Source organism: Poecile atricapillus, chromosome Z (genome assembly GCF_030490865.1).
Source record: "Poecile atricapillus isolate bPoeAtr1 chromosome Z, bPoeAtr1.hap1, whole genome shotgun sequence".
Taxonomy (NCBI): Eukaryota; Metazoa; Chordata; class Aves; order Passeriformes; family Paridae; genus Poecile; species Poecile atricapillus.
Window position 1 is genome coordinate 20,789,697 of NC_081289.1, and position 26,122 is coordinate 20,815,818.

At 43.7% G+C, this 26,122-nt stretch overlaps 1 protein-coding gene across 5 annotated transcripts in view; it reads right to left on the minus strand.

The window, feature by feature from the left end:
* Nucleotides 1-13,268: 13,268 nt before the first annotated feature.
* The window catches only part of LOC131573787 (homeodomain-interacting protein kinase 2), a 145,458-nt gene continuing 132,604 nt past the window's right edge, over nucleotides 13,269-26,122 (minus strand). For all 5 annotated transcript variants that reach the window (XM_058828042.1, XM_058828043.1, XM_058828040.1 and 2 more), the window contains exon 15: nucleotides 13,269-24,694. In XM_058828042.1, coding sequence (XP_058684025.1) covers nucleotides 24,227-24,694 — 468 coding nt within the window. In that variant the 3' untranslated portion in view covers nucleotides 13,269-24,226. The remainder of the gene's footprint in view (nucleotides 24,695-26,122) is intronic.

A 26,122-nucleotide genomic window follows, 5' to 3' on the forward strand; every position in this document is an offset into this window, starting at 1 on the left:
GACAATGTGCTATGTTCCCCAAATCAAGTTAATGAATTAACCTAGTCAACTGGCCTGCCTTTCTGGAAAGAAAACATGCATCTTGAAAAATGTGGATAACATCATACTGCAGAAAGTACTTCCTTGAAGCTTTGGAAAGTTTGGTTCTGTTTTAGTACATCCTTCTCTTGCTGTTCCTCTGAAATATCTATCCTGCATTTCCTCATTTGTGCTCTTTTACTGCATTTTGGGTAGGAAGGAACCATTCTTACATCCACTTTGGAGAGAACCTGCCTTGCTTGATTCAACCAGGACAGATGTAATAGATAATTTTTAACTGACGTTACCTACACACATTTCTTTGAAACTCAGTCTCTAAACTCCATTCCTTTGCTGTGAATTGAAAGAAATAATACTCATTTCATTATGAGATAGGGCAGACATCAGCCTCTGGCCTTGCCTGGCTCTCATTTGTCTATAGAGGAAGGCTTCCAGACCTAGGCTTTTCATGTACATCAATATGTTACATGAAATTAATCTCAACCCTGATATCCTATTTTGGATATCCATAAGTCAAAATAGTAAAATTAAATTCCTTTTTCACTTTTGCTGCCTTAAATATCTTCCATCTTTTTTTTTGCCCTAAAGGAACAGCTGCCTCCTCAGGCAGTGAAATTTCTGTTCCTTATAAAAGCTACACATTTATCTGATATCATGATTCAGGTCTCCAAATGACCTTCATTAAAGAAGAGGAATTGGAAACATCATATTTTGGTTATTAAAGGGTGAAAAATAAACAGAAAAAGAGGTAAGAGAAAAAAAAATAGTAAGTTTCTAAACATGAGAGCAATAAAGAACAAACACAGTTTTACCTTTGCATTTCACCTTTTATATACTACTTATATAATCACACACCCTGATAAACACACATAGATACCCTGTTATCAATTATCTTTAAGGAATACTTCAGATAGTAAGGCAGGACTCTCCCATCTTATTTTGGCTGGCATGCTCTACACTAATCCCTTGTCACTGAATCTGCAAACATGGCCACTCTGGTATTTTACTTATACAGTATTTTATTTGTGAAATTACTGGTAGCCCAGAAAAATGTCCTGGGGAAAACAAATTTCATTTTTTGCTATATGCCTTCCACCCCCATCACAGATGTCAAACAATAAAAGAAATATATATCAGCTCTCGAAAGATCCTTTCATTTTTTCTGTCTGCTTTGTTAGAGCTGCCACAATCACTTGCTCCTTGCAGAGCATGAGACAGACACGTGTAACATCTTCACTCACTTGCACAGGGAATCACTCACAAAGCTGGTTTCCTCTCATTAAGCCTCTCTGAGAAGTAACTGATAGCAATGCAGGCCTTGGCAATTATTTAACATTTTGAACAGACAGAAATAAGTGGACTGGCTGCCTTGATGCTGCAGCACTTCATTCTCACATGACTGTCTGGAAATTCTGCTGCCCTGAATCTCTGGTTTCTAGTGAATGTGTAGTAATACATCAGCCTCTTCTCAGGAATGCCTTTCACAGGCGTGGAACTGTAGAAAAGCTTTCCAGCATTCATTTGTTATGTGCACTGCTGGCACAAAAGTTTTCTTTGGAACAGGCAAGGTAATTAATTACTGTTCTGATTTAACATTCCTCTGTCTTTTACACCTTTGCAACACTCATCATATATATATATATATATATATATATATTTATATGTGTATATATACATGCATCCATACATCTATAAATATACAAGCATTTGATGCCCTATTTTTGGAGCAGAAATCAATACTAGCTGCCCACTGCCAAGTGGCTCCCCAGAATGTATGGCCATGAAATTCTGCTTTAACAAACACCTGCATGTGCAATATAGAGGAGAAAAAAGAAAAATGTTCAAATGAAGGCATCTTTCCATTTCCATTTCTAAAGCACTATATAAACAGAAAATTGGAAGAGATCAAAATACATTCTTAGAGCTTCTTGTGTATCACATATTGTATTTCATTACACATTTTTCAAAAGGCTCCACCTACTCTCTGAGACTAGAAATCTTTTAATAGCATGAAGTTAGTCAATCTTTCTTTCATTAATATTCATATATATGCCCCAGTTCTTACATTTAAATCCACTAATGAAGATTCACTGCTGCTGCAACCCAACACTGCAGGACTGGGATCCTTTTGTGCTGCCCTGTGTAGCACTGAACTACATGATGGGCAAACAGTACTTATTAAACAGCAACCACTTCACCTGCTTTCTGCTCCCTTAGCCCTTCTGCTAATTCCTTGGACAGTGCAGTCTCAATTGAGGGGGGTTGTGTTCTCATTGCAGTGATGTGAGAGATAGCAGAGACTTGTATGTCACTGTCCTCTGTGTTGAAAAGACATTTTTAATAATCTCTGCCAAGTTATTCAATCTTTTAATCTTTTGCATTATAAAATGTTCCCCATTTTATGAAAGGGAGACAACAGTGCTTCTCTTCTTCCCAAGGATTTCTTACAACCATACAGCTCCTGGTTTCCTTTTAGCACTAACTTGATCCCTTTATGCAGCACCACACTGTGATGTGTAAACTTAGCCTGGAACAGAGTCTGAAGGCAGAAGAGACCATTATGATCATCTAGGATTTTTCTCAGGGATTCCTGCATGAAGCTCCACAGTTTCAGTTGCCAAGGAAACAATTATCAATCTTTTCCATCCCTCACCATCCTTATGCCTCCTTTCCATTTTTCTGTTTCTTGCTACAATAAAAAGAATCTTGTCAAATATCCCCAGCCCTTGCATCCTGACCTCCTCCACAAAGAAAGAAAAGGAAATGGTGTTGAAGATTCCTGGCTGGGAGTTCAGTCTGAAGTTTACCTTCTATCCTTGAATTTTGTGCTGCAGGTGGACAGCCCTTTGAAAATGATCCTCTCAGCTGCAGATAGCTTATCAAATGCTCTATTGTTTGACTAACATAAGACATATTTTTTAAATTACCCAGCAGTGCAATTTAAATTACCATTTGATACATTTGTGGTATCTTTCCTTTCACCACAGCCTTAGCTTCACTACAACCTCATGCAGCAATGCTTTGGGGAAAAAATCACACTTTATTATAATATGCAACTGAAGAGCAAAAGCAATAATGAGGAAAAAAAGGAGGACGCAAAAGATGAGAAACTGTGTAGGAGGAAGATAGAAGGCAAAATCTCTGCATCAACTAAAGAATAAATTAGATGAAGTCACAGCCAGAGAGAAAATTTTGGAGTCTCAGGAGGTTAAACTTGGGTACCTTCAGGCAAGTTAGAGATCTGTGTGGTCCCCTAAGGTCTAATGAGTTCCACCTGGATAGTTCATAGCTTCTGACACTTGCACTGATTTTATGCCTTTAAATACAACTCTGATCATGGTGACTGTGTGAAGGACAGCATTACATCACCAATGTAATTTGTAATTGAGGTATTCCCCTCAAATTCAGTGGAATTATATTAGTATTCCGCTCCTCAGTGTGCACAAGAGGGAGGATGAACACAGCAATTGCAGGAAGGGAAAGAAAAGCCACATACACACAAAAAGCTGATGGGAAAGAGGGCTGCCATTTGGCACGTTTTGATAATTCACCACTTTGGGTAATTGTCACGCTTTTATAAGTAGCCTAACAATAGCTCACTTAAAGGCAAGCAGACTTACCTTGCAAACCTTTGAAATATCAAATGACCAGAGAAAAGTCAGATATGTAAAAACTGAAACATTCCTCAGAGTATACTTCTAGGGAGAGAGAAACAAGGTAGACTACATTAATAAAACAATTGCTGCTTATAGTGAGGGAGAGATGCTTCAGCCCTTTCTCTTCTAGACACTCATTCTTGAAGCTTGCTGAAGGTTTTTTTTGTTCTGTGTGTGTATGAGCCGTAACAGTAAGATTCTGAGGATGGCCAAACCATGCATGTATACACAGAGGGTGTTCTCATCCAATCACCACCATGGAAACACTGAGCACATGTCCAGTAGATCTGGCATCAGAGACATTGTGCTTCTTCTAGGACCTCCACCAGCTTACGCCTCAGGACAGAGCTGGGCTATTGCTCACTACAAGCCTGGGAAGTCTGGATTTTTTGGCCATTTGGCTCCATTTGTTCAAAGCATTGCACCTAAATGTACCCCAGAAAGATGCACCATACTAAAATCCCTGAAATATTTTTCTGCTGAAATCACTTGCCAATGATTTGGGGTGGTTGTAACAGAAGTAGTAAGATCTCTGTGTGAAAAAAAAATGATGGAGAAGACAAGTTATTTTTATGAATGTCAACAATATCTCCGTTTTCTTTTTGGCTATTTTCCTGTCAGCCTGTGCAGAAGAATGTTAGAGGGAAGCAAATAGGAAGAAAACAACAACAATGTACCAATGCAGTTTCAAACATCACAGTGCTGTTACAAGTAGTATATTGAGGAATATTTTCCCACATACCTACAGGCAGGCAAGTGTTAATTTCTCCTGAGTCCAGGGAGAATAAAGAAGACATTGAACTGCTGAAAAGCACAGCTACACAAAAGGAATGGATAAACAGCAGTGTTGAGATGAGTCAGAAAATGCCAGTCTTTAAGAGAGAGTTGGGTTTGGCACTTGGCCTTGAACAGGTGTGTTTGTGCTCTGTGGAAACTGTTGAAACAAATGTGTTTTCTGGTAAGACTTAGATACAAATGCTGTCTCTTTGTTCCATCTTCTGATTTCCTTTGGCTGAATAAACATATTTTCTGGAATATATATATATATTATTTAGCCCCTGGATCAGCTGCTGGTCCCAAGTGTGTTGGGCCAGTGCAGTGCAAAGCAGGCACTGCTGGCTTCTCTATTCACATGTTGAGTGCTGTATTCAACTACCTGGAGGGGACTATGTGGACGGGAAAAGTCATCCCTGGCTGGCAGTGACATGACATGACTTAGCATGCCAGCTGCTTCACAAGCCTGTGCTCCTCCCCTAGGCAGCAGTACACAAGTGTGAGAGCTCATTATTCTCATACAAGAGAAGCAACTCCATAACAACAAAACAAAGCAAGCAAGCAAAACAAAACAAAATAAAGAAAACCCCCCCAACAAACAGGTAAACCTGAGAAAGGTTTACTGTCACTTGACTCTACTATTTCTCCCACTGGGTTGTGCTGCATATTTCCCAGGCAACCGCCCTCCTGCTGCTGCCTGCCCCTGCCAGGCTGATCGCAGGGAAGAGGGTATCAGTTTGCAAAAAGAGAATGATCCTACTCCTCACAGACACAGCACAATCTTCCCCTCTGGCAGACCTGAACACATTAATCAAGCAAATGGCACCAGGAGGCAGAACCTGAAGGTGCCCTCCTTTTCTGTCCACATGGGCTTGCAACTATGCAACTGCTGTTGGCACTGTAGGAAATCATGGCAATGTGATGCAGGTAGCAATGTCCCCTCCACATCCCTGTCTGCAGATGTACTGGGGAGGAAAAGGCTCTCTGCTACTTAGGAAGCTTGAGAGGGAATCAGACAGGGTCGTGATCATGGAGGTCTTGTGTCCTGGAGCTTGCCTCTGGATCGAAGACAGACCCTTTGTGCACTCTGGATCAAAACCTGCTCATTTCGCTAAATCTCCTCTCAGATCTTGGATGTTTCAGACTCATCAACACCACCCACTACGCTAAAACTTTCCTGTCTACTCCCACTCACATCTACCAGCTTTCCAAGCCTAAGTAGCCCCTTGCTGTCATGCTTGATCACTCTACATCACTGTCTGCATCACTGTCTTCTGTCTTGCTATTCATTGGCAACCCCTGCTGTTAGCAAGTGATTTCATGTTCACATAGATAATAAATTGTTACATTAATGGATTAAACAGATTCCAGTATTGCCATAATCTGCATGAGTCTCTCCTGGACTTCTCACTGGCTCTTCTGAGGTCTGTCATTCGGCCTCCTCTTGGTGCTGTTCACACAAGCTGTATTGATGTAATTTTTAGACGGAAAATGCAGTGAGTGTATTGCTGACTCATGTGCCCAACACAGTTTCATACACATTATCACTATGCAGTTTCTTTTGTCAACTAAATGCATAGTCTCATCAAAGCACAAAAATCAGGTTTGTTTGACAGGTTTGCTTATAGGTCCCATAAACTCTGTCAGTGGCATTAATTGTATTCTTTCACTTAGTTCTTTCTTGACTGATCCATACAAGCTTTCCTTTACTTTCCCAGGAACTAAGCCTAGCCAGCCTTCAATTACAGGACTCATTCTCTGGGGCAAAATTATTACCTTTTTATTAACCTATTAGTCTTTTTCCTCCGTTGCGTGTCGTTAATGTGCCCTGACCCCACCTTCCTCTGACCGTCCCTGCCCTGCTTTCCTTCACAGAGTAGCAGGTTCTCCTTCACTCCTGGAGAGACTTAGGGGAAAGGGTGGAGCCTTCTTCCTCTCCCTTGCAGAACAGGGTAGGGCTACTGCATGTATCAAACCCTGGGTTCTGGCAGGGGAGATGGCAAGAGAGCTGCAAGGCTACAGTACCATCTCAGCACGTCCACAAAGTGTTGGTCTGATCCACAGACAGTCCTGGTCACAAGAGGGACCAGACTGCCCCAGAAAAGAGGGATGAGTGAGAAAGGCAGAGCTGAGGAGTTCTCCTGCCCCTGCTTACACTTCTGATCTTCGTCCAAAAGGTTTAACAGTACTGCCATGATTGATGATAGCATGGTATCATCCTTTTGGTTGTTATCAGAAACGAGGTTCAAATGATATCATTCCTCCTTACCTGCAGGCCTATTCCAAAGTCTGCTGGAGTCCTTTCATTAGCATCAATCAGCATCAGATCAGAGTTTATCCTTGCATTTCCCTGGAGGTGTAAAAGATGCCTGCACTCCTCCTCTTCCTTTTTGGGATGCTCAGCAGTGTCAGCGGGTCTCCCCTGCAGAACAGCAGCAGCAGCATTTGCATTTCCAGAGGAGTTACAGGGTTTCTTTGCACTCACCAGGCTCCTTTCAGGCAGCATGCAGCTTCACAGCCACCAGTGGGGCTCCTTTCCACCAAGCTAGATCCTCTGATTGCAGGATTCACCAGAGGATTAAAATAGATTTTCCCCACAAGTCCTGAAAGAAATCAGTGCTTATTCAAGAGGAAACAGACTCAAGATCATACAGCTGTCCTGCCCAGGTAACCTGTCATATAAGCCTGTATAAAGAGCGTATTTCAGGCCACAAAAAGTACAGGAGAAACACACATTGCGCTGTACAAAGGGTAGATGCAGTTGGTTTCAGATGAGGTTAGTGTACTCAGCAAAGCACTTCAAGTGCCATTTGCTGAGAAAACCTATTAATAAATGGAGACAAAGGCCATAATAAACTAAAAAGCAACTGCTTCACAGTTCAGAGAGTAAATACAGTGCCCTGGGCAAGGAAGCGAGATGGCTCAGTTACAGAGACCTTGGCACAGACCAGCTCAGACCATTGATAGTTCTGCTTATCACAAAGAGAAAAATCATGATGATGGGAGAAAATAAATAAAAGAAGGAAGAAGAAAAGTGAGAGAAGGAAGCCACAGAAATCTGAGCTTTATAGTAAGTGTGTGCATTTGGACACATTGACCTGTGACACTGCCTGTGTATAGTTACAGGGCAAGGAGGCACGTGCCTTATTAACAATCTCTTTAACACCTCAGATCCTTTCTCTGTAACCTTCACTTGTTGTAAAGTAAGGTCACATATGGTTCTGAAAAACTTTCCCCAAATTTTCATTCAACATAAGGTGGAAACTGCAAGCAGTTTGCTTCTCAGAGATCGCTTTTAAGTTACACCTTTTCTGCAAAGCAGATCATTGGCTTCTCAAGCGTTTTCACATTGCTCAAAATCTTAGAGCATTTATTGGTGAAAGCATGGTCTCCTTTGAAAATTCTGAAAATGGTAATGAGAAAAATCCAAAACAGACACACCTCTCCGCTCAGTTTTTTTTTTGTTGGTTTTTTTTCCTCATGGGAAATCAGGATGCTGCCTTTGCAGCTGAAGTGAAATACACTGGGGAATGGGAAAAAGGTGTGCAGAAAACCCCAACAATCCAAAGAGCTCCTCACTTTCATCAGAACTTATAGTCTTCATCTTTCTTACTGCAGCCAAAGCATCTCATGAGAAATGGATTTAAGAAGCCAGAGACTCCCCTTTGGATTCAGAGGAAGGGCAACTGAAATGGATGAATGGGACCCTGTGACCTTTCCCCATCCAGACATTGCACTCAGGTAGTTTCATCATTTTGCCGTGAATCTCACAATCAGTGCTTCCAGCACTAGATGTGCCAGAGCTGTTAATATTTGATATCCAGCTAAGGTATTATATATCCTCTGCCCAGGCACAGAGCTGTTGCCTATGATCAAAAGCAAGCCCTGTGATCAAAGTGTGTGTTTGACTCCTTCTAGAGAAAAGCAGTAGTGATATCCTTACTTGAGTGCTGAATGAATATTCTGTTCATTTTTGCTTTCCCTCTAGTATCAACTATTTTTTGTCTGAAATATTTGAATTCATTTCTTTGTGATTGTATGTTCTCTGAATTCTTTTGCTAGCTCTGTTTCAAGGCCCCTGGATTATAATGTCTTTCACAATGTTTCCCAGCTCTACAGGGATTGGCTGGGATGGAGTTGATTTTCTTCACAGCAGCCCATATAGTCCCATGTTTTGAATCTGCGTCCAAAACAGTGCTAACATGGAAGTGTTTTGCCTGTTCTGGGCATTGCTTGCATCAGGTCAAGGCCTTTCCTGTTTCTCCCTCTGCACCCTCAGCAAGAAGGCTGGGGGTAGGCAAGAGGCTGGGATGGGACAGCTGACCCCAGCTGACCAAAAAGATATTCCATACCACCGAACATCACATTCAGCAATAAAAAGTGTGGAGAAGGGGGAGATCCCAAGGTAGTTGCCCAGGAACTGGCTGAGATTCGTCTTGCTGGTGGGAGGTGATGAGTGACCTTCCATCACTTCAGGTTTTCTTCTTTACTTATGAAGGTGTCACATTTCTTTCACTCCTATGTTGTTAACTACTTCCACCATGCTCAGGTCTTAAAAATGTCATCCAGCACCAAACTACTTTGTATCATACGGATGTACAGCACCCAGCATAGCACGCTGGCCAAGACGAACTTTCCAGTGCTCCTTAGTTACGGCTAAGGAATAAGTCAGGGTTTTAAAACCCCTTCACTTGTTGGTACTGACGGCGTGTGCCGTGCACTCACTCAGCCGAGCCGTCCGAGCAGGGCCGGGCCGAGCCGAGCGGGGCCGAGCCGAGCGGGGCCGGGCCGGGCCGAGCCGAGCGGGGCCGGGCGAGCCGAGCCGGGCCGGGCCGAGCCGAGCCGAGCCGCGGGCGCCCTCTGGCGGCCGGCGGGTCCCTCCGCCTCGTCAGGGCCCAGCGGTTGCTCTGAGGTGCCGTGCCCGGAGGTTCCGCTGAAAAGAGCTGTGAGAAAAACACTTTATTCCAGCACTCCCATGAACTGCTGTGTGCCCAACCTACTTTGAAGACCGCTGCTCCATAGGCTGCATGGAAAAATCTGATGGCCAGAGGACCAGATTTTTCCACAGGTTTGAGCATACAACCTTCCCCTGCAGTCCCCCTCCCAGCAGTGAGAACTCGGAACGTCTAAAAATTTTCACTTTCCCATCGATTTTCAACTCCTCTTCAACCTATAGCCTGCTTCCCCCTCGGCTGTCTTTTATCTCCCTCGTATCTACTCTCAAAGCATTTCATCCCCTTTATCCATCATTCCCAGTAATTCCAGACCTCCTCACATATCTTGTCAGAGGAGGCAGTCTCCCGCTCTTGAATGACCTGCAAACACCGTCATTTCTGGTATTATTTTAAAGTCTTAAAAAACCCCTAACCCAGCCCTGTGGGGTTTGCTTTTCTCATCACCCTCCACTACCCACAGCTGCCTCTCACAAGCCGCATCCTTCTCCCGGTGGCCCTCGGGTCAGCACCACACTGAGGGAAAGGAAAGCAAGCTCGGGGAGAGGTGAGGAAATGAGATCAATGCAGGACAGGGGTAAATTAAAAAAGGATGGGGTATTCCTAACCCAGAGAAAGCAGGGATAAAGCAGGGAAATGTGACCAGCAGACCGATAGAGGAGAGCAGAGCTCTGGCGTCTGCATCTCCATGTCACAAACAGGGTACAGGACAGACAAATAATCTGGCATATGCAGGTGAAGTGTGGTTGAACCTTCATCGATCCTCCTGCAGTCTCCTTCCAGACCTGCCTTTGTTGTTCCTGTCACTCCTGTTCTGTAAACTTCTGAGGAGGCCTGTTGGTGTCTGAAGGAGAGAGGCAGATCAAGGATATTTGGGTATGGAAGAAACAACCTCAAGAGAGCCAAAGCAAGCTTTTCTCAAGCAGCCCAGCAGCTGTGCCCCAAACCCTGGTCATTGGAAGTCCAATTCAGTAGCAGCTTCCCTCTTTGTGGGAGCATGAATTCTTCTCTGTGGTTTTTCAGACTGTCAAGAGGGGATGAGAATTTTCATCGCAGGGTCCAGTCACAGTATTGTGAATTACAGTAAGCCCTTCTTTTAAACTGTAATTCTCCTTCTCCTCTGTGATGTTTCTACAGGTTCTAATTTATTTTTTTATGAGCTTGAAAAAAAGAAAGGGGACTAAAATGACTCCTTTGTATTTAAAGAGTTTACACACCCGAGGCAATATGCTGTCCAACTACAAAGGGGAAGCGTCCCAGATGCCTCCTGGACTTGCAGCCTCCTGCACCCCACATGCACGTGTCTGGATGTGCCTAGAAAAGCCTGTGGACAATTGCAGACTGGAGGTAAGTGTACTTAAGCTACCTGGTGTGCCTTTTTAGTGGGCCTCCTTGCACCATTAACACAGGGGTGACGAGTCCCCACGGGAATAGAGTGCTGCTCGTGCAGGGTTCCCAGGGCTGGCAGTGTTGCATGGAGAAGTCTGCTCCTATCCCTGAAACTGCTGCTTTGCTGGTTTAAGTGTGGATCTGTGCATCGAGCTCCTCTTGTGGCTGCCTTCTTGTGAGCAAAAGTCCCAAACAGCAGAGCCTTTGATATATAGTGCAGTGCAGGGGCCTTTAAATAACAGCCTTTGTTGCCCATTATTTGCCCCTTGCAGGAGAAAATATAAAGAAAAGGGTGCATTGCAGGAAATGCTGACGCAGGCTTGGCCTGACCAGCAGAGTAAGAGAAGACGTGGGAATTTACAAACTGCAGATCTACTGCTCCAGCATGGGTTTGCTGTGGAGATCCAACACGTGCACAAGTGACCAAAACACAGCAGCCTGTGTTTCACAGAGCAGGATCATTCTCCTTCTCCCTGACCCCCATTAACAGCTTAATTTGACATGAATGGTAACCAGGAGGGCAGAGCTGCACTGTACCTACGACAAGCTCTTCTTATATGTATAAAAACTAATTTAGGTGCCAAACTTCAGACTCCAATGAATTAAAACATAGCCACTGCACTGGAAAGCACAAGCAGCACATGCCAGGAACAGCAGCACCACTGTGCATACACCACATCCATAAGGCCCCCCCCACCTTCCCAATTTTAAGAGCTATACACACCTAGAATAAACCAGTTAAGCTGACGTGAACACTGAAAGCATCAGCAGAGATTCCTTGTGGCCCAGAAAGAGCTGGATTTGCTCAAGTTTGTTGGTGGTAACTTCTACCATCTGTTCAGAATTGTGGTCTCCAGGTCTCCATTTACTGCAGCTCCAGTGGTTTGAGAAGATCCTACCCAGCCTCTTATATGGTGGCTGAACCCCTCACTGTTTCCTCTCACACGGCATTGCGGGCTCTGTTAAGAGAAACCCTGCTTAGAGTGCTGCTGCTCTCCCCTCCTGGGAAAAAAAAAAAGGGTCAGAAAGTACATTCTCCAACTACAATGCATTTTTAATGTGTTTTGGTCTTGGATACCAGAGTGACAAATTTTTTTTACAGTTTTATTGATAAGTTTTACAAAAAGAAGAAACAAATAAAGAAGACACCATAAGACAACACACACATGGCGCAACTACACTAGGTAAGCTATCTGTTCTGGATTTACATCTGTTGCTGACATTAGATCATTCACTAATGTCTCTCATATAATGACCAAGTAAACTCCTCATTTCCCGTAGAGTACTTCACACTGCAATTACCTGTTAGCTGTTTAATAGGACACATGATTTTAAATTAAACACTGACTTAATTGCTTTGCTGGACAAACACAGCTTTAACTGCTATTGCTCAGTTGGGTCTCAACCAGTTTAAGGCAGTGGGGAGAAAAGGGTCCATGAATTCCTGTTACCAAAAGTTTCATATCCACCTAGAAATTCACTGCAACAGTTTCTGCAGTGCTCCCTGCTTATTTCAAGGAAACATGAGGCAGGAGGCTGTAAAACTAAGGTGCCAGTACTCACTGATAAAACGAGCCTCCCATGCTAACTCCAGGTTTGCGTCCTGAGGCAATCCCCTCGTCTGGCAGTGTCCTGCAGGGCCATCCAGCAGTTACCGTGTTTGCAGAAGCCACTTGCCAGACACTGAACGCAGTGTGGCCCTGGACCATGGGCAGCTCCTGGAGCACCCCTCTGGCTATCCCTAAAAAGGGAGAAGCTGACCTAACAAGATGAACCCCATGGGCTGGAAACCCAGTGGGCTTGTGTAGGAGTCACCACATTAGGAAAGGTCAGCAACAAATGCAAGCTGGTCTTATTCTCCCTCTGTTAAGAGGAGCTGTTGAGGAGCCATTGGCCTCCTCCAAGGTGACACTATGGTATAAGAGGAGACCCTTTGCAGATGCCTCCAGCTTGCTCTTGTACAAACCTCCTGGTAAAAATCAGGCATAGCCCAAAAAGGCAGGTATGGCAATTACCAACACATGGTGGTTTCAGCATTTTAATGTCTATATGAGCCTTTCAATGGTCAGGTGGGACTTGGCAAAGAGAGGAAAGGGAGCAAATGAACTGAGGGCTCAGGCTAAAAGAAAATCAAGACCTGTACTTGCAGCTGATGACCACACTCCATTTGGCACAGTGGGTACAGCAGGGAGCTCTTGACTGAGCTGAACACAGCAGCTCTAAGCAGCCTCCTGTGCTTCAGTGAAGCATCTGAATGCAGATGCACTTCTGCCCTGGGAGAAAAAAATACATCTCACAAATCTAAATATGTTACCTCAAAAAGAAGACAATTTATTATTAATGATACTATTAGTGTTCTTTTTTTTCAGGAGACTGAGGAGAATAAATAATAGTATCTGAAAACTAACCAAATGTTCAGACCAAACTTTAGGTAGCAAGAAGACAGAGACACACAAACTTTGCAGTGACTTAAAACAGTTTAATGTAATTCCAAGACAAAGTGTGATTACATTTCTACACATATACAATATGCATATGTGAGTTGACAAATTCTGATTAATAACTCGTTTCACCTCAGAGACCGAAAAAATGATCAAAAAGAAACCGTGAATAACAAGCTATAACATAGTTCACCACAACGGGACCTCCTTTCTCACCCTACAGTTAGTAATATTACAATTAAAATAACTATATTCTTCTATAATGTATTTTCTGTTAAAATCATCTCATAAATTTACAATGCTATTATTAGTTTCCAAGACTAATATAAATTCACTCCATTTTTCTACAACGAAAATGATTATTAATTAGAAGCACACAACGTCATGATGAAAAACACAAGCATTTTTTTTTTTTAGTAGCAAGAACTTGATTGGTTAAGAATTAGTTTTCTTGTAAAACATTCTAAAGCCAAGTAAAATATCCATTCTTATAACATACCTATAATATGAGACTAAGGAATAGGTTACATATAGGTCTACAACACATCAGTTTGTTTTTGTTTTTTCTTTTAAAAGAAGAAAGACATATTACTAAAAGAAAAAAAAAAGAAAAAAGAGGAAGGAAAGAAAAAAAAGAAAACAGAAAGGGACAATTCACATAGGAAAAAAGCAGTACACAATAAAATACTGTTGCACACAAGAATTTTCACAAAGATTAACATGGATTAACACTCTTATTACAGAAACCGTACAGTGAAGGAACACAACGGCTCAGGGCTTTCGTGGGGTTACTGGGCTGAGATGATACTGTAGAGAAAGAACCGCTTGAGATCCAGAGCTGGGGCAGGGGCATCTTTTCCCTTGTGACTGCAATAGTGTTTCACAGCTCTGCCCCCACCTTCCCTTAATAATTTTGGTGCAGTGTATATTAACTTCCACTTTCCATCCAGAGTATGCTGGGCTCGTGGGCAGTTGAAAGGCATAAAATGTTCCCTCCACTTCACCCCTTCTGTTTTTAAAAGGATTTTACAACTCATTTAAAAAAATGTTTCACCCATTGGTTCATTTTAACTACCTGAAAACTAGACTTTTCACCTTCCAAGATGCCCCTCGTTCTTCTCTCTTTCTCACTCCCTCTCTTTCTCTCTCTCTCACACACACTCCTTTATTAAAGCTATTAATGACACTTCCTCTCCTTTCATAAATTGGATTTGGTATGAAATATACAGGCTACATTCTAGTTCTGCCCAAGTAGAATCTGGTACCCAAAACGCCTTGATTGCTTTGTTGGTGAAACATGGGATGTGGAGATCCTTTTTTACACCTGAAATGGTTGTGCCCTGGAATATGTGTGGAAGTTTTGTTTCAAGAATATAGAGTAAAAAATATATAGAGAAAATTAAAAAATCAAACACATAAGGGATAACAGGGGAAAAGAAAAGCCAGAAGTGTTGTATGTAACCATGTGAGGTGGAAGCGTTGCAGAAGCGCTTTCTTTCCTTGCTGAGGGCAGAGGTGTTGTATGTAACCATTCAGATCTTATGGGATGTGTGTTGCCAGTGTTGGAAACCCCTTCTTGCCTAACAAGCTGTAAGCCAAGGTATTCAACAAGACTCTGTGGCTCCTTGAGTGTGCTGGTGTTGCTGAGTGTGACTCTGCCCAGGAGAACAGGGAGCCGGCAGGAGCCGGCGGCAGTGAAGCCTGTTGACTGAGTGGTGGTGCACAGTGAGGGCCGGTGGATGTTTTCCAGCTGGCCCCAGTGCTGCTGGCACTCCTGGCTTGCCATATGACACCTGATGGCTTTGGGAATGCGGCCGGCGAGGCAGGAACGGCAAACATCGGAATGGCGCCGAGGGAGGAGGAGGAGGAGGAGGAGGCGGGCTGCACTCCCCGGCCCCACGGCTCTGATTGTACTGGGAGCAGCACCGGTGCCCAGCTGCAAAGCATCGCCCATTGCTCCTTTCCACCACCTCTGCAGAGAGGACAAATACAACCCCCTCAGGCACAGTGGAAACACGAAAGGAGTCCTCCCGTGAGCACCCCAGCTCCACAGCCGAAGCCCAGATGTACGTATACATATTTTTACATGCCAATTCCTGTACTTTTGGGACCTCGAAGTACCATTTTGCCCAGCAGACATTTATACCATGTTCATTGATTACCCAAATGAGAGAACACAACAGAAGAAACTTGACAGCTAAGTGAGACTGGGGAGTGGGGAATATGATATATCAAAATGCAAAGTACAGGGTAGCAGCAGTGGGGAACAGCATTAATGGGGACTGGCATGTGCTGAGAAAACAGAGTTGACAAGGAGATGGTCAGTGAACTTTGTATTTTGTTTACTGGTTTAACACATTTCTGTGGTGGTGAGCATCATTTGTAAGAAAGGGGTGAACAGATGAAAGCCAAATTACAGCATTGCCTCTGAGTGGCTCACATAAACACACACACACACACACACACACTTAGAAACAACCCCCCGTCCCCCCATCCCCCAAAGAAATCAAGCATTCACTAACTCAGGAATTATTTGTTTGGCTAATGATTTATCAACAGTACAATACAATCCTTCTTACGAATATCCTTCATTCTCCTGATGTGGGTATCTTTATCCAGATGAGGATCTTAACATAGAACAGTGAATTTTGTACAGTGCTCCCTGCTCCAACCCAGGGAGGCCTGATAAAGCATGTTATTAAAACAAGCAAACAAATAGCTTATCTCTTGAACTAAATCTTCAAAGCGGGTGGAGTGTTTTTGTTCAATCAGATTTTGGAATACATTGGATTACTTCATCTCTGGACTGACTTTCCAACACTATGTTATATCTCAAAACAGAATATACATATTAAAAACACACTTGTACTTTTCCATTTTTAACGGGCAAAATTAAAAAAGAGGCAGCTGTACTGAGTTTTTGAAGGTGTCACTTAAAAACACAAGATTTCCCTTAAAAAGTACCAGTTTAAATGTAAACTATAAAACACTGTAATAACTATAAAATGTAGCCAGAAAACTGTTTAAGTAGCCACAGTCTATTGTTCAGTTCATATTGGTTTAAAATGTGACTCATTAAATATCTTCTAGAAGGCCAAAGCATTTTACAGTAGCTATAAACATATATACTTACATGTGCATTTTAACATCACAATTGATTAAAATACATAAAAGAGTAATCTATTCCTTGGTTTAATTTTTTTCTTTTTAAAGATTCACTGTCTTCAGAATTCACTCAAGCAACAATGACCAGGGTGGGCATTTATCGCTATTCCGCCCCTATGGAGTTCAGAGTCTTTGAATCAAAGTTCAAGCTGGCTACATGATTTCAGAAAGGCTAAAACCAGGATGAATGCCCACATTTGAGGTAATTATTGCCATTAGGTCACAGTTTGCGTAATGTAAGTGTATTTAAATCCTTCTTTTAAAAAAGCAAAAGTATCCCACAGTACCAGGGGATACCCATTGGAGCAATCAGAATCCAGAATCCTGATCAGTGGGTTTGCTTCCAAAGGAGCCAGCGGTCCCGGAGCACAAGGCACTCCCAGAACAGCCGCCAACCAGCCTAGAGCTCAGGCAAGCAAGCCTGCAACAAGCCTTTTTTAATTTTTAATATATTTTTTTTTAAAGAAAAGGAAAACATAAGAAAAAATGCCATAAAATAGACGGGTAACTTTTCTGATCAGAATTCCAGACTAAAGCTTTTCTATCCGTCTTATTCCTTTCCAAACAGTTTGCTGAAAAATCAAAAGACATTGGCTTAAATACTTAACTCTATGCCAGCACTGCAAAAACTCCTTGGCTATGTTCTGAAAGTGGGATAAGCTTTGCTTTTGCTGAGCATTGTTGCCCCATTGCTTTCTGTTTCAAAGAGGAAACCTTGTTTGAAAGAAAGAAAGAAGAGGAAGAAGGAAATGAGGGAGGAAATGAGGGAGGAAATGAGGAAGGAAGGGAGGAAGGGAGGAAGGGAGGAAGGGAGGAAGGGAGGAAGGGAGGAAGGGAGGAAGGGAGGAAGGGAGGAAGGAAGGAAGGAAGGAAGGAAGGAAGGAAGGAAGGAAGGAAGGAAGGAAGGAAGGAAGGAAGGAAGGAAGGAAGGAAGGAAGGAAGGAAGGAAGGAAGGAAGATCGATCCCTGGCTGTCAGAAGTACACACAAATATTTACAAGGTATGTGTGAATCTGCACAGTTCCCCTCACAGCGAAAGAGTTAAGAACAGAGATGTCACAATATTTATCAGTGCAGTAAAAAATATCATTTTTGGAAAAAAATATACCTTTAGTATTGCCTTTCTTAGATTAACTATGATAAGCAAAAGATTAAAAACAAAACTTTATCTTCAAACACACATGAATAGTCTGTTATAGCAGCACTGCTAAAACTGGAAGGACAAAGCTAACCCGTAAATGAGAAACAGGAGTTTCAAACCACAAATGCCGAATGCAAAACCTCCTAGTATGCTTCCTAAGACTTCTGAAGAACCAAGCCAATCTATCGTTCAAATTTCACTCTCAACACACACAAATGCTCTAAAACCATGTCTTCGCACTGAAAGCATTTGACACGTGCAGAACTCAGCTCATTTTGCCTCCTGACTGGTTCTCACACCTCCACCTGCATCAGCAGCTCCTCACAGGTAACCACTGCCTCTGGGGTCCCTCACAGCAATCACATTTGTCACAGGAGACAAGGAGCCCTTGAGCACAGAGTCATTGTGAGCAGAGCTCCTCTGCACACTGCCAGGCATTCCTTCCAGGGGCCACCCCTGCTGTGGGTCTTGCTGTGTGCATGGGGTGCCTGGTGGGCATGGTGGCATCACAGCAATATGCACACAGCTAGTGGTGAGGATGGAAGAGGGATGGAGACCAGCCTGGAAAGCCCAGCTCCTCTTATCCAGTGCAATACTCCTGCAAGGAGTCTATGCACAGCCACTAACAACAGGACTGGCACCATTTCTTTGAGCACCTCACTTAGCATCTGCAACCCAGGGTGAAATTGTCACCGCCATCAGAGGCAGCTTTATTGGAGTACGGCAGTGGGGGAACCTCAGCAGCAGAGAACCATCTCCTCCCTGTGTCTGGAGGGAGAAAAATGATTTGTAGGCACAGAAGTGGGCCTTGAGAAGTAAGCTGGGGATTCCAGGTACTTTGGACACAGGTCCTTCTCACAGGAGCACCAGGAGGGTGACATAGGTAAGTGCCCAGGACCTCAGATCAACTGCTTTGAAGCTCACACATCAAATGGGACCAATGTCAGGGACATTCCTATGTTAACAGGAAGAGGGAACACATTCCCTTCCCATACCTTTTCTGTCTGTATTGCCTACCCACAGCAGACCTTGCATACAGGTATCCAGGATTTGGCCCACAAGTAGCACTGAAGATCTCTAATGATTACAAAGCCATGGAAGAACACAAGTCTAAGTCCAACACCCTTGCCCAGCTGTGTCTGGCCTGACCGCGGCATCACTGTTTGGGATATCAGGAAAAGGTCTTTCCCCCTGAGGGTGGTTGGGCACTGGAACAGGCTTCCCAGGGAGGTGGTCACAACACCAAGCCTGACAGAGTTCAAGAAGCATTCGGACAATGCTCTCAGGCACATGGTGTCATTCTTGGGGTGTCCTGTGCAGGGCCAGGAGTTGGACTTGATCTTGATAGGTCCCTTCTAACTCAGCATATTCTATGATTTTATGAACCCACAGAACAAAACCAGTGTCCTAAATCCAGAAGAGACACTACAGAAGCATGCAGGGCATCCAGAAGCTTATCCCCACTACACAGCTCACCATTTGCACACTGCAATGTCACCACTAAAACACTTAAATCAATATGAACAATAACAAGAGAAGAAAAACATTTTTGACATCCCCTACAGTTTAGGATAGCAGCAATATTTAGTGTGAATTTCTCTGCTCATCAAGCTAGCTACTTGAAAAGATGTCAGAAACTCGAGAGAGAGAGAGAAAAAAAAAAAAAAGTGAATGGAAAGATTGAGTTCCGTGGTGTATCCTCATTGCCTGGTGCTCATAACTCGTGGCTTCATTTAATTTCTGGAGTAGATGGGAGTCTCTTTCTCTCTTAAAAAAAAAAAAGTATCTTTGGTTAAAGAAAAAAACAGGTTTATTGCCCTTCAAATTTGCTAATGGAATTGCTTTCAAACCAAATTACAATACACAACCTCTTGAATGTATAAAAAAGAAAGGAAAAATGTCACAGTCAAAAGAGTCCCTTTCTTGGAATGTTTTACATATTACACCAAAACTACTAGAGAGAGAGATTTAGAGACCTGCCAAAGCCCAGTTTGTTGGGTACAAGCAGATAAAACCTGCCAGGGAAGATGCAATTGCATTTGCACTCTCAAATGACTGGACTTGACCACTCTACAGTGAGATGCGCTTCCATTTGGGTTTTCCAGTCTGCTCCTGTTAGTGGTTCTCTACCCTCCTCACTGCATTCTGACCTCATAGGAGGCAACAGAACATCCTCCTGAGGAGAGACAATGTCTGTGCTCCCTTCTACTTCCTGCACAAGCAGAATGCAAGAGGACATGATGGGGAAAAGAACCACTTTTTCACTCTGCCAGCCATAAGCCACCCATAAAACTTCCAGTATCTAAACATTCTCCTACCCCCTCAAGTTTCCACACCATTTACTCCATGCACACAAGGAACACCAACTGAACCAAACCATGCCAATCCCATTTCCTCTCCAAAGGACTCTGCAAGCAAAACCAGCTGGCTATTATTATGTGTGTGGTACTGACAGCATGCAAAGCTTTTACTTCCTCTGCTGAAATGACTGTGTTTCCCCTATGACCAACGACACCTTCATCCATACAATTCCCTTATACAGGTGTGAGGGAAAAGGTGTTGCTCAGCTCCCTTATACCCACCAGAAAACACAGCTCTCACACAGTGTTGCACCATCAAGCAATCTGATGGCTGTGCTGTGCATCTCTTGTAATCAGCATCCCATCACCACGACTGTCTGGCAGACCAGCAACTCCAGGTTGAACAATCTGAAAGGTGGCTCCTCTGTTATGCAGCGTAACCCTTCTCTCTGCCAGCCTGTGCTGTTGTAACAGTTCCACTGCCAAATACCTTCCAGAATCAGATCTTATCCCATGTGGGAGAGCAGGCCAGATGGATACACAGGGAAAATGCAATTAATACAAGTAAAACATTACTGTGATTGAGATTGCAACTTTCCACGCTGGCAAATCTTAGGCCAGAGGAGCACATACATAAATATTTAACTTGAAGTTCTTTTGCAAAGCGCTCAAGTGCATGATTAACTTTTAGTCTCTGCTGAAGTCTCTGTAATTTTTCAATGGAATTTAAATTCAGTCACTGCTTCCCCCTATTCTAAAAAAGCAGGGGATGCAAATCAAACCATAAATACCTAAACTGTAGCAACCAGAACAGCATAACAAAATTCCACAAGAAATAAATGTAGAAGAAGGGAAAATCTACATCAGGAACAAAGAAAAAAATCAAACCAAGCATCCTGGCCTGTGGACACCTAGTCTTCAGTGAGAGTGGAAGAGCAGATGAGGAACACTGCCCAGTCTGCAGCTATGCTTTACCCAGCTAATGCCATCAGTGTGTGCCAGTGTGCCTTATCCAGTGATGGGACTGAGAGCCACCCTTGCGGCTCTGCCGCTGCTCCCTCGATAGCCCAGTTTCTGGAGAGCCATCCCTCTGTGTCCTCCTTTAGGAAAACTGAACCCTTAATATGTAGTGTGGCCTTGTGTTTTTTGCAAGGGTGCAATGATCATGGCTTGGAGCATGAATAAGTCTTCATCTTATCTAAACATCCTTTCAAACTAAGGGATGTTGAGCTGGACCCCAGGGCACTAAGGTCCTTACCTATCTTTGATCCAGCTCTCCTCACAGATAATTATGTTAGCTGCTGTCAGGTGTTGGCCTCTGAATTAATGTTTCTGGACTTATTCTGAAACGCAGATGTGACCCAGAGGATAACTCCTGTTCCTCAAGGCTGTAACCACTCTCACTGAGCGGTCCCACTCCCCCAGATTAGTGGCAGAGTTTTCATCATCGGAATAATCTCATTTCTCCTTCCTCCTGCAGTTCTCACAATCACAGTAACCCTTCCAATGCCACTGATGAAGAGAAATAAAATTAACAACAATAACAACAATAAGAGAAAAAAAAACCCACAAAGTTTAAGGAATGCGTGTGCAATTAAAACCCAGAGTAAAATATAATAATAATAAAATAATAATCATAATCATAACAACCATACAATAAAATAACATTATCTTTCCTTTTCATGACTAAAGCAGCATGACGCTCTCGCTCCCAAACTGGTGAGAGAGGAGAGGAATGCAAGAGAGATAGCAGGGCTTTCTTTTCCTGCCTCAGATGAAAGGGGACTTGTCTTTCCAAAAGAGCAGGGGTAAGGTGCATAGGCTGCTGGGAGATTGCATCCTCATCTACAGTATATTGAGCTGGAATGAAGGACAGGGAGGAGAAGAAAACTGTGCAAGAATAGCCCAGGAACCAGAGCTGGCAACCAGGAATGTTATTTGGTGGTTTGCCAGAAGACAATAGCCTTGCTGAGCAGCCTATGCATAGCAGGATCTTCATCTTCCAGGCCAGCCAAGCACTTACCAGGAAACAATATATTTGTGCTTGTCTTTCTACTAGCTTTTCCATCCTGAGAGAGCCTTCTTCCTCACTGCCACTCAGGGAACCCATCCCTCACCACTCTGCCAACAAACCTGCTATTTTCCAGCATCTTGCAAAACACCTGATTACTTCATGCTCTAGTTACAAGGAAATGTAGAGTGGAACTGAGCAGTCCCATAGACTTCAGCTTTCATGGAAACGTTCTACCAAATTCCTTTCTCTCCTTCCTCCTCAGGACATCCACAGGCATGATGGTACTGATGCACCAGTGCAAGTGCAATTACTAGGGAAACTCCCCGCTGAACAAAACCAGTGACAGGAAAGGCTCTCTGTAGAAACTGCTGGAAAACAAAATGACCATGTAGCATTCCTTGGTGTGGAGGACCAACCTGCTCTCCAGTTCCAGGGTCACTCTGCCACTGCAGGCAGTTTTTCAGGGTGTAGGTGAAAAGAGAGCAGGGGAGGCACACAGTGTCACAGCTATGTTAGAGTGGGTAAGGCTCTATGTATTACAATACTCTTTTCACTTAAGAAACCTGAGATTGACTCTCTCAACTGGATTTTTTCATGTTTGCTTTGGGACTCCAGCCCTTTCATGACCTTTTCTCATCAACAGACACAGTGAGAGATGTTGGCAAAAACTAGTGTTTCCCCCTATCAAGGACTAAATTTTTGTTCCCATTTCAAACACATGACCAGGACAACCTGATGATGAGGGTGGACACTCCACTCCCACTCCATCAAGAACATCGGCAAACAGCAGAATGAGAATTAAGTTTCCAGGGAGGAAACCTGCTATTTCAACAGGACAAAAACAGACCAGTCCACAAATGAGTCCCCAGACCCTCTGGGTCCTCACAGCTGACATGGTTGCTTCCAGCCCATCCAGTGCTTGACAAAACACCCAGCTATACGCATTTCTGACCCCAACGAGCCTCCCCAACACCTCGCCAAGTGAGCTACGATTGACGACATGGGAAAAAACCCAACACCACCAGCAGGAGAAAATCGGCAGTAACAACCGAAAAAAAAACAACCAACCAACCAACCAAACAAAAAAAAAAAAAATAAGAAGAAGAAGAAGAAAAAGAAAGAAAAAGAGCTGAGAGTAAATTCCGACTAGCCTCAGTCAGTTTCTAGGAGTACCAGTGGAAGTAAACCCTTAAACCGCGTCTGTAGTTTGGTAAGGCACTACGAGGGAATGATGTAAAACTAAGACTGTGACAGTTGTAATGGCTGTGCCGAGGAACACACCACAGAGAGAAGGCAGCATCTGCACTCACACACACACACACACACCTGGACAATCACATTGTTACATGCCTATGTTATATCACTTTTCTTTGTGCAATCACATTGAGGAATAGTCTATTGGTATCGTTGAAGTTCAACATAAAAGAGTAAAAAGGGGTATGACCTGTATAGTGCTACATTCTACCGGGGCTGGGGACAGGGGGTTGGGGGCAGCTAAAATGTCTCCTCCTATACTAAAATGGCTAGGGATTGAAAAGGAACACTTCCAAAAAAACCCAAACCAAACCAAAACAAAAATCCCTAAAAAAAAAAAAAAAGCAACTGAAATCCAACATACATTATTAGAGATCATGTTTAGGAATAGCATTTCTCAGGGATTTATCCAGTGTGTTCAAGTAGAGGGAGAAACACTCCCATTGCTTCTGCTCTCAACCAGTGCTGCATGGACTATTTTGCCCAGGTGTGTTTAAGTGTAGCAGTGTTACGTCCAAGTTTAGAGCACTGGGACAATGTTTTGTCCTCCACCCTCAGCCTCCCTTACCCATTTTCTTTTTCCACTACAAATCCCCCTGAATCTATATATACTTTGAGATACAAAAACTGCTGTTTAAACCCTTTGAAATGCTGGATAAATCCCTAATCCATATACCTACAGGATTAAAAACCTAACGGATTTAATTTTAGGTGTTCTGGACAACAAATTTCTAAATGTAGCTCACTATTGGATGAAAATAACCTTTAAAAGTCTGTTGGTGAAGTTCTTCAAAAGACAGGACCCGCTGGAGGGTCCTTCTCCTTTTCTCTTTCTCTCTAGTTTGGTGCAGAATGGTTGGGTTTTTTTTGTGGTTTATTTTTTTTTCTGTTCTTTTTTTCCATTTTCTTTTTTTTTTTAAATAAAAATTGTAGAATTGGTTTTCCCCCTTCTTTCCTCTTTTTCTTTTCTTCCTAAAGTCTCCTTCGTTCAAGTTTCACACGAGCCTCCCATTGCATTGTTAGTTTGTCATGTTCTTCAATACAAAAGCGGCTGCCTCACTCCCCCCGGGATGGGTGCGTCTCTCGCTCTTTATTCCAGTGTTTAGATGTAAGGGTACTGGTTGACCTTGGTGGGGCTCAGTGGGTATCCAGTGTAGACTGTGGAGGCTGGAGAAGCACTGATATAGGTCTGATGGGCAAACTGAGCCTGGTACTGACTCGGGTGGATGGTGGGCGAGGGCAGGACGCGCGGGCCCATGCTGACGGGGACCTGGTGGACGATGCTGGCGGGGTAGGTGGTGTGCTGCACCGCGTGCCGGGCAGAGCCTTGCGAGGCCACCAGGTGCGCGACGGTGCCCGTGGAGCCCAGGGCGGCGGGGGCGGTGTATGTGTACAGGTGGGGCTGGGTGGGCAGGTGAGCAGCGGCAGCCGCGGCCAGGTGGGGATGAACTGTACCGTGGCTGGGGCTATTGTGCGGGAAAGAGTACGGGGCCTGAGCTATCGTTGGAGTGATGTAGGCTTGCTGTCTCCGGTGACTCCCTGTGCGGTCGGTCGAGATGTGCTGCTGGCCCTGGATAAAGACAGCAACAGTGATAGGCAGTTACAAGACAAGAGATGGCTCTTTATCTCCTCAGTAGTGTCTGGGAGCCTCCCTGCAACACCAGGACAACCTCAGAATAGTCTCCTGAGCTCCTCCTGACACCCTCAGCATTGCCACTCTTCCCTTGGAAACGAGTGACAGCAGTGGGTCCCTCACAAGCCTAGGAAGACCTTGTTCTTTCATCCATTGATCAAAAGGACCCCCAGAAGGTCAGCAAGGCCCCAGGTTTGAGCTACAACCTGCTGACACAGCTACTGAAAGACACAGCCTTGGATACCCAGCTCCCAGGAACATCTTCCTCCAGTCAAGTTGCTCAGGCAATAAGTGGTTTCTGTTAGTGAACTCTCTGATGACAAATTGTGGTGCACAGATAGCTCAGGGCAGTGAAATTGCCTAACTATGCCTGGAACAGGCAATTTATTTTTGCTCAGTTTGGGTATTTGCAGTTAATAATTTCCTTGGTTAGTAAAAATAACCAGGTTATTTTTTAAAGAGAAAATCCTCAGCTTGATTAGATCCTGCAGGTTCCTGGTGCCCTCATTGTCATCAGCTAAAATTACTCGAGCACAGGAAACTTCTAGCAGTGGGATGGACCAATGTACTTTTTTTCCCCCTGGGATTTTCTAAGTTGTTTTCTTGTATTGCACAAAAATGTAAGGAGTTTTCCCAGTCATTTGTAGTCATAGTATTATATTACTTATAAAGCAGGAATTAGAAGACAAGAAGGAAAATGCTCCATGCTATTTCCTTCTATTCTTCCAAACATTTTCATCCTTTTTGTAAGAACTCTCTGTGTCTAACTCCCTGTTATTGTGGAAATAAGGTAGCCACACTCCCCCCCAACTCTTCCAAAGAGCATCTTGCCCACTTCCTCCATTTTCACACACTTTTATTTCAAATTTTTTCACATTTTAAAATCTCCTCTGCATATTAAAGGAGAACAGACATTCGTCTCCACCAGGCTATTTTTCCTTTTAAAAACCAGTTCTGCTTACATTCAGCTCTGGGTGCATACCAGCACTGTCCTCTGAGCTCTCCAGACTTTCTCCTCTTGAAACACTGGTAACTGAGCTGTAATTTCCCTACTTTTCTCAACTCAGGGAAGACAGAGGCCCCAGGTGCAGGATGTGAAAAGGGCATTATTTCCTGCAGCTCCGGGGAAGCTCCCTGGGAGTTCTGATCACAGATTGGGAGACGTCTCAAGACCTCCATGCCATCCATAAGAAATGGGATTTGTCCAGATCTCAGCCCAGCGTTATCACAGGGTGGATCAAGCTCATTACATGAGCTCTATTTACACAGAGGTTCTGCTTTGCCTTGTCCCACCTGATGGAGACTTCTCTCCCAGTCTCACAGCCAGGCTCATGCACTCTCTTGGAAGACATTCTTCCCATGGTT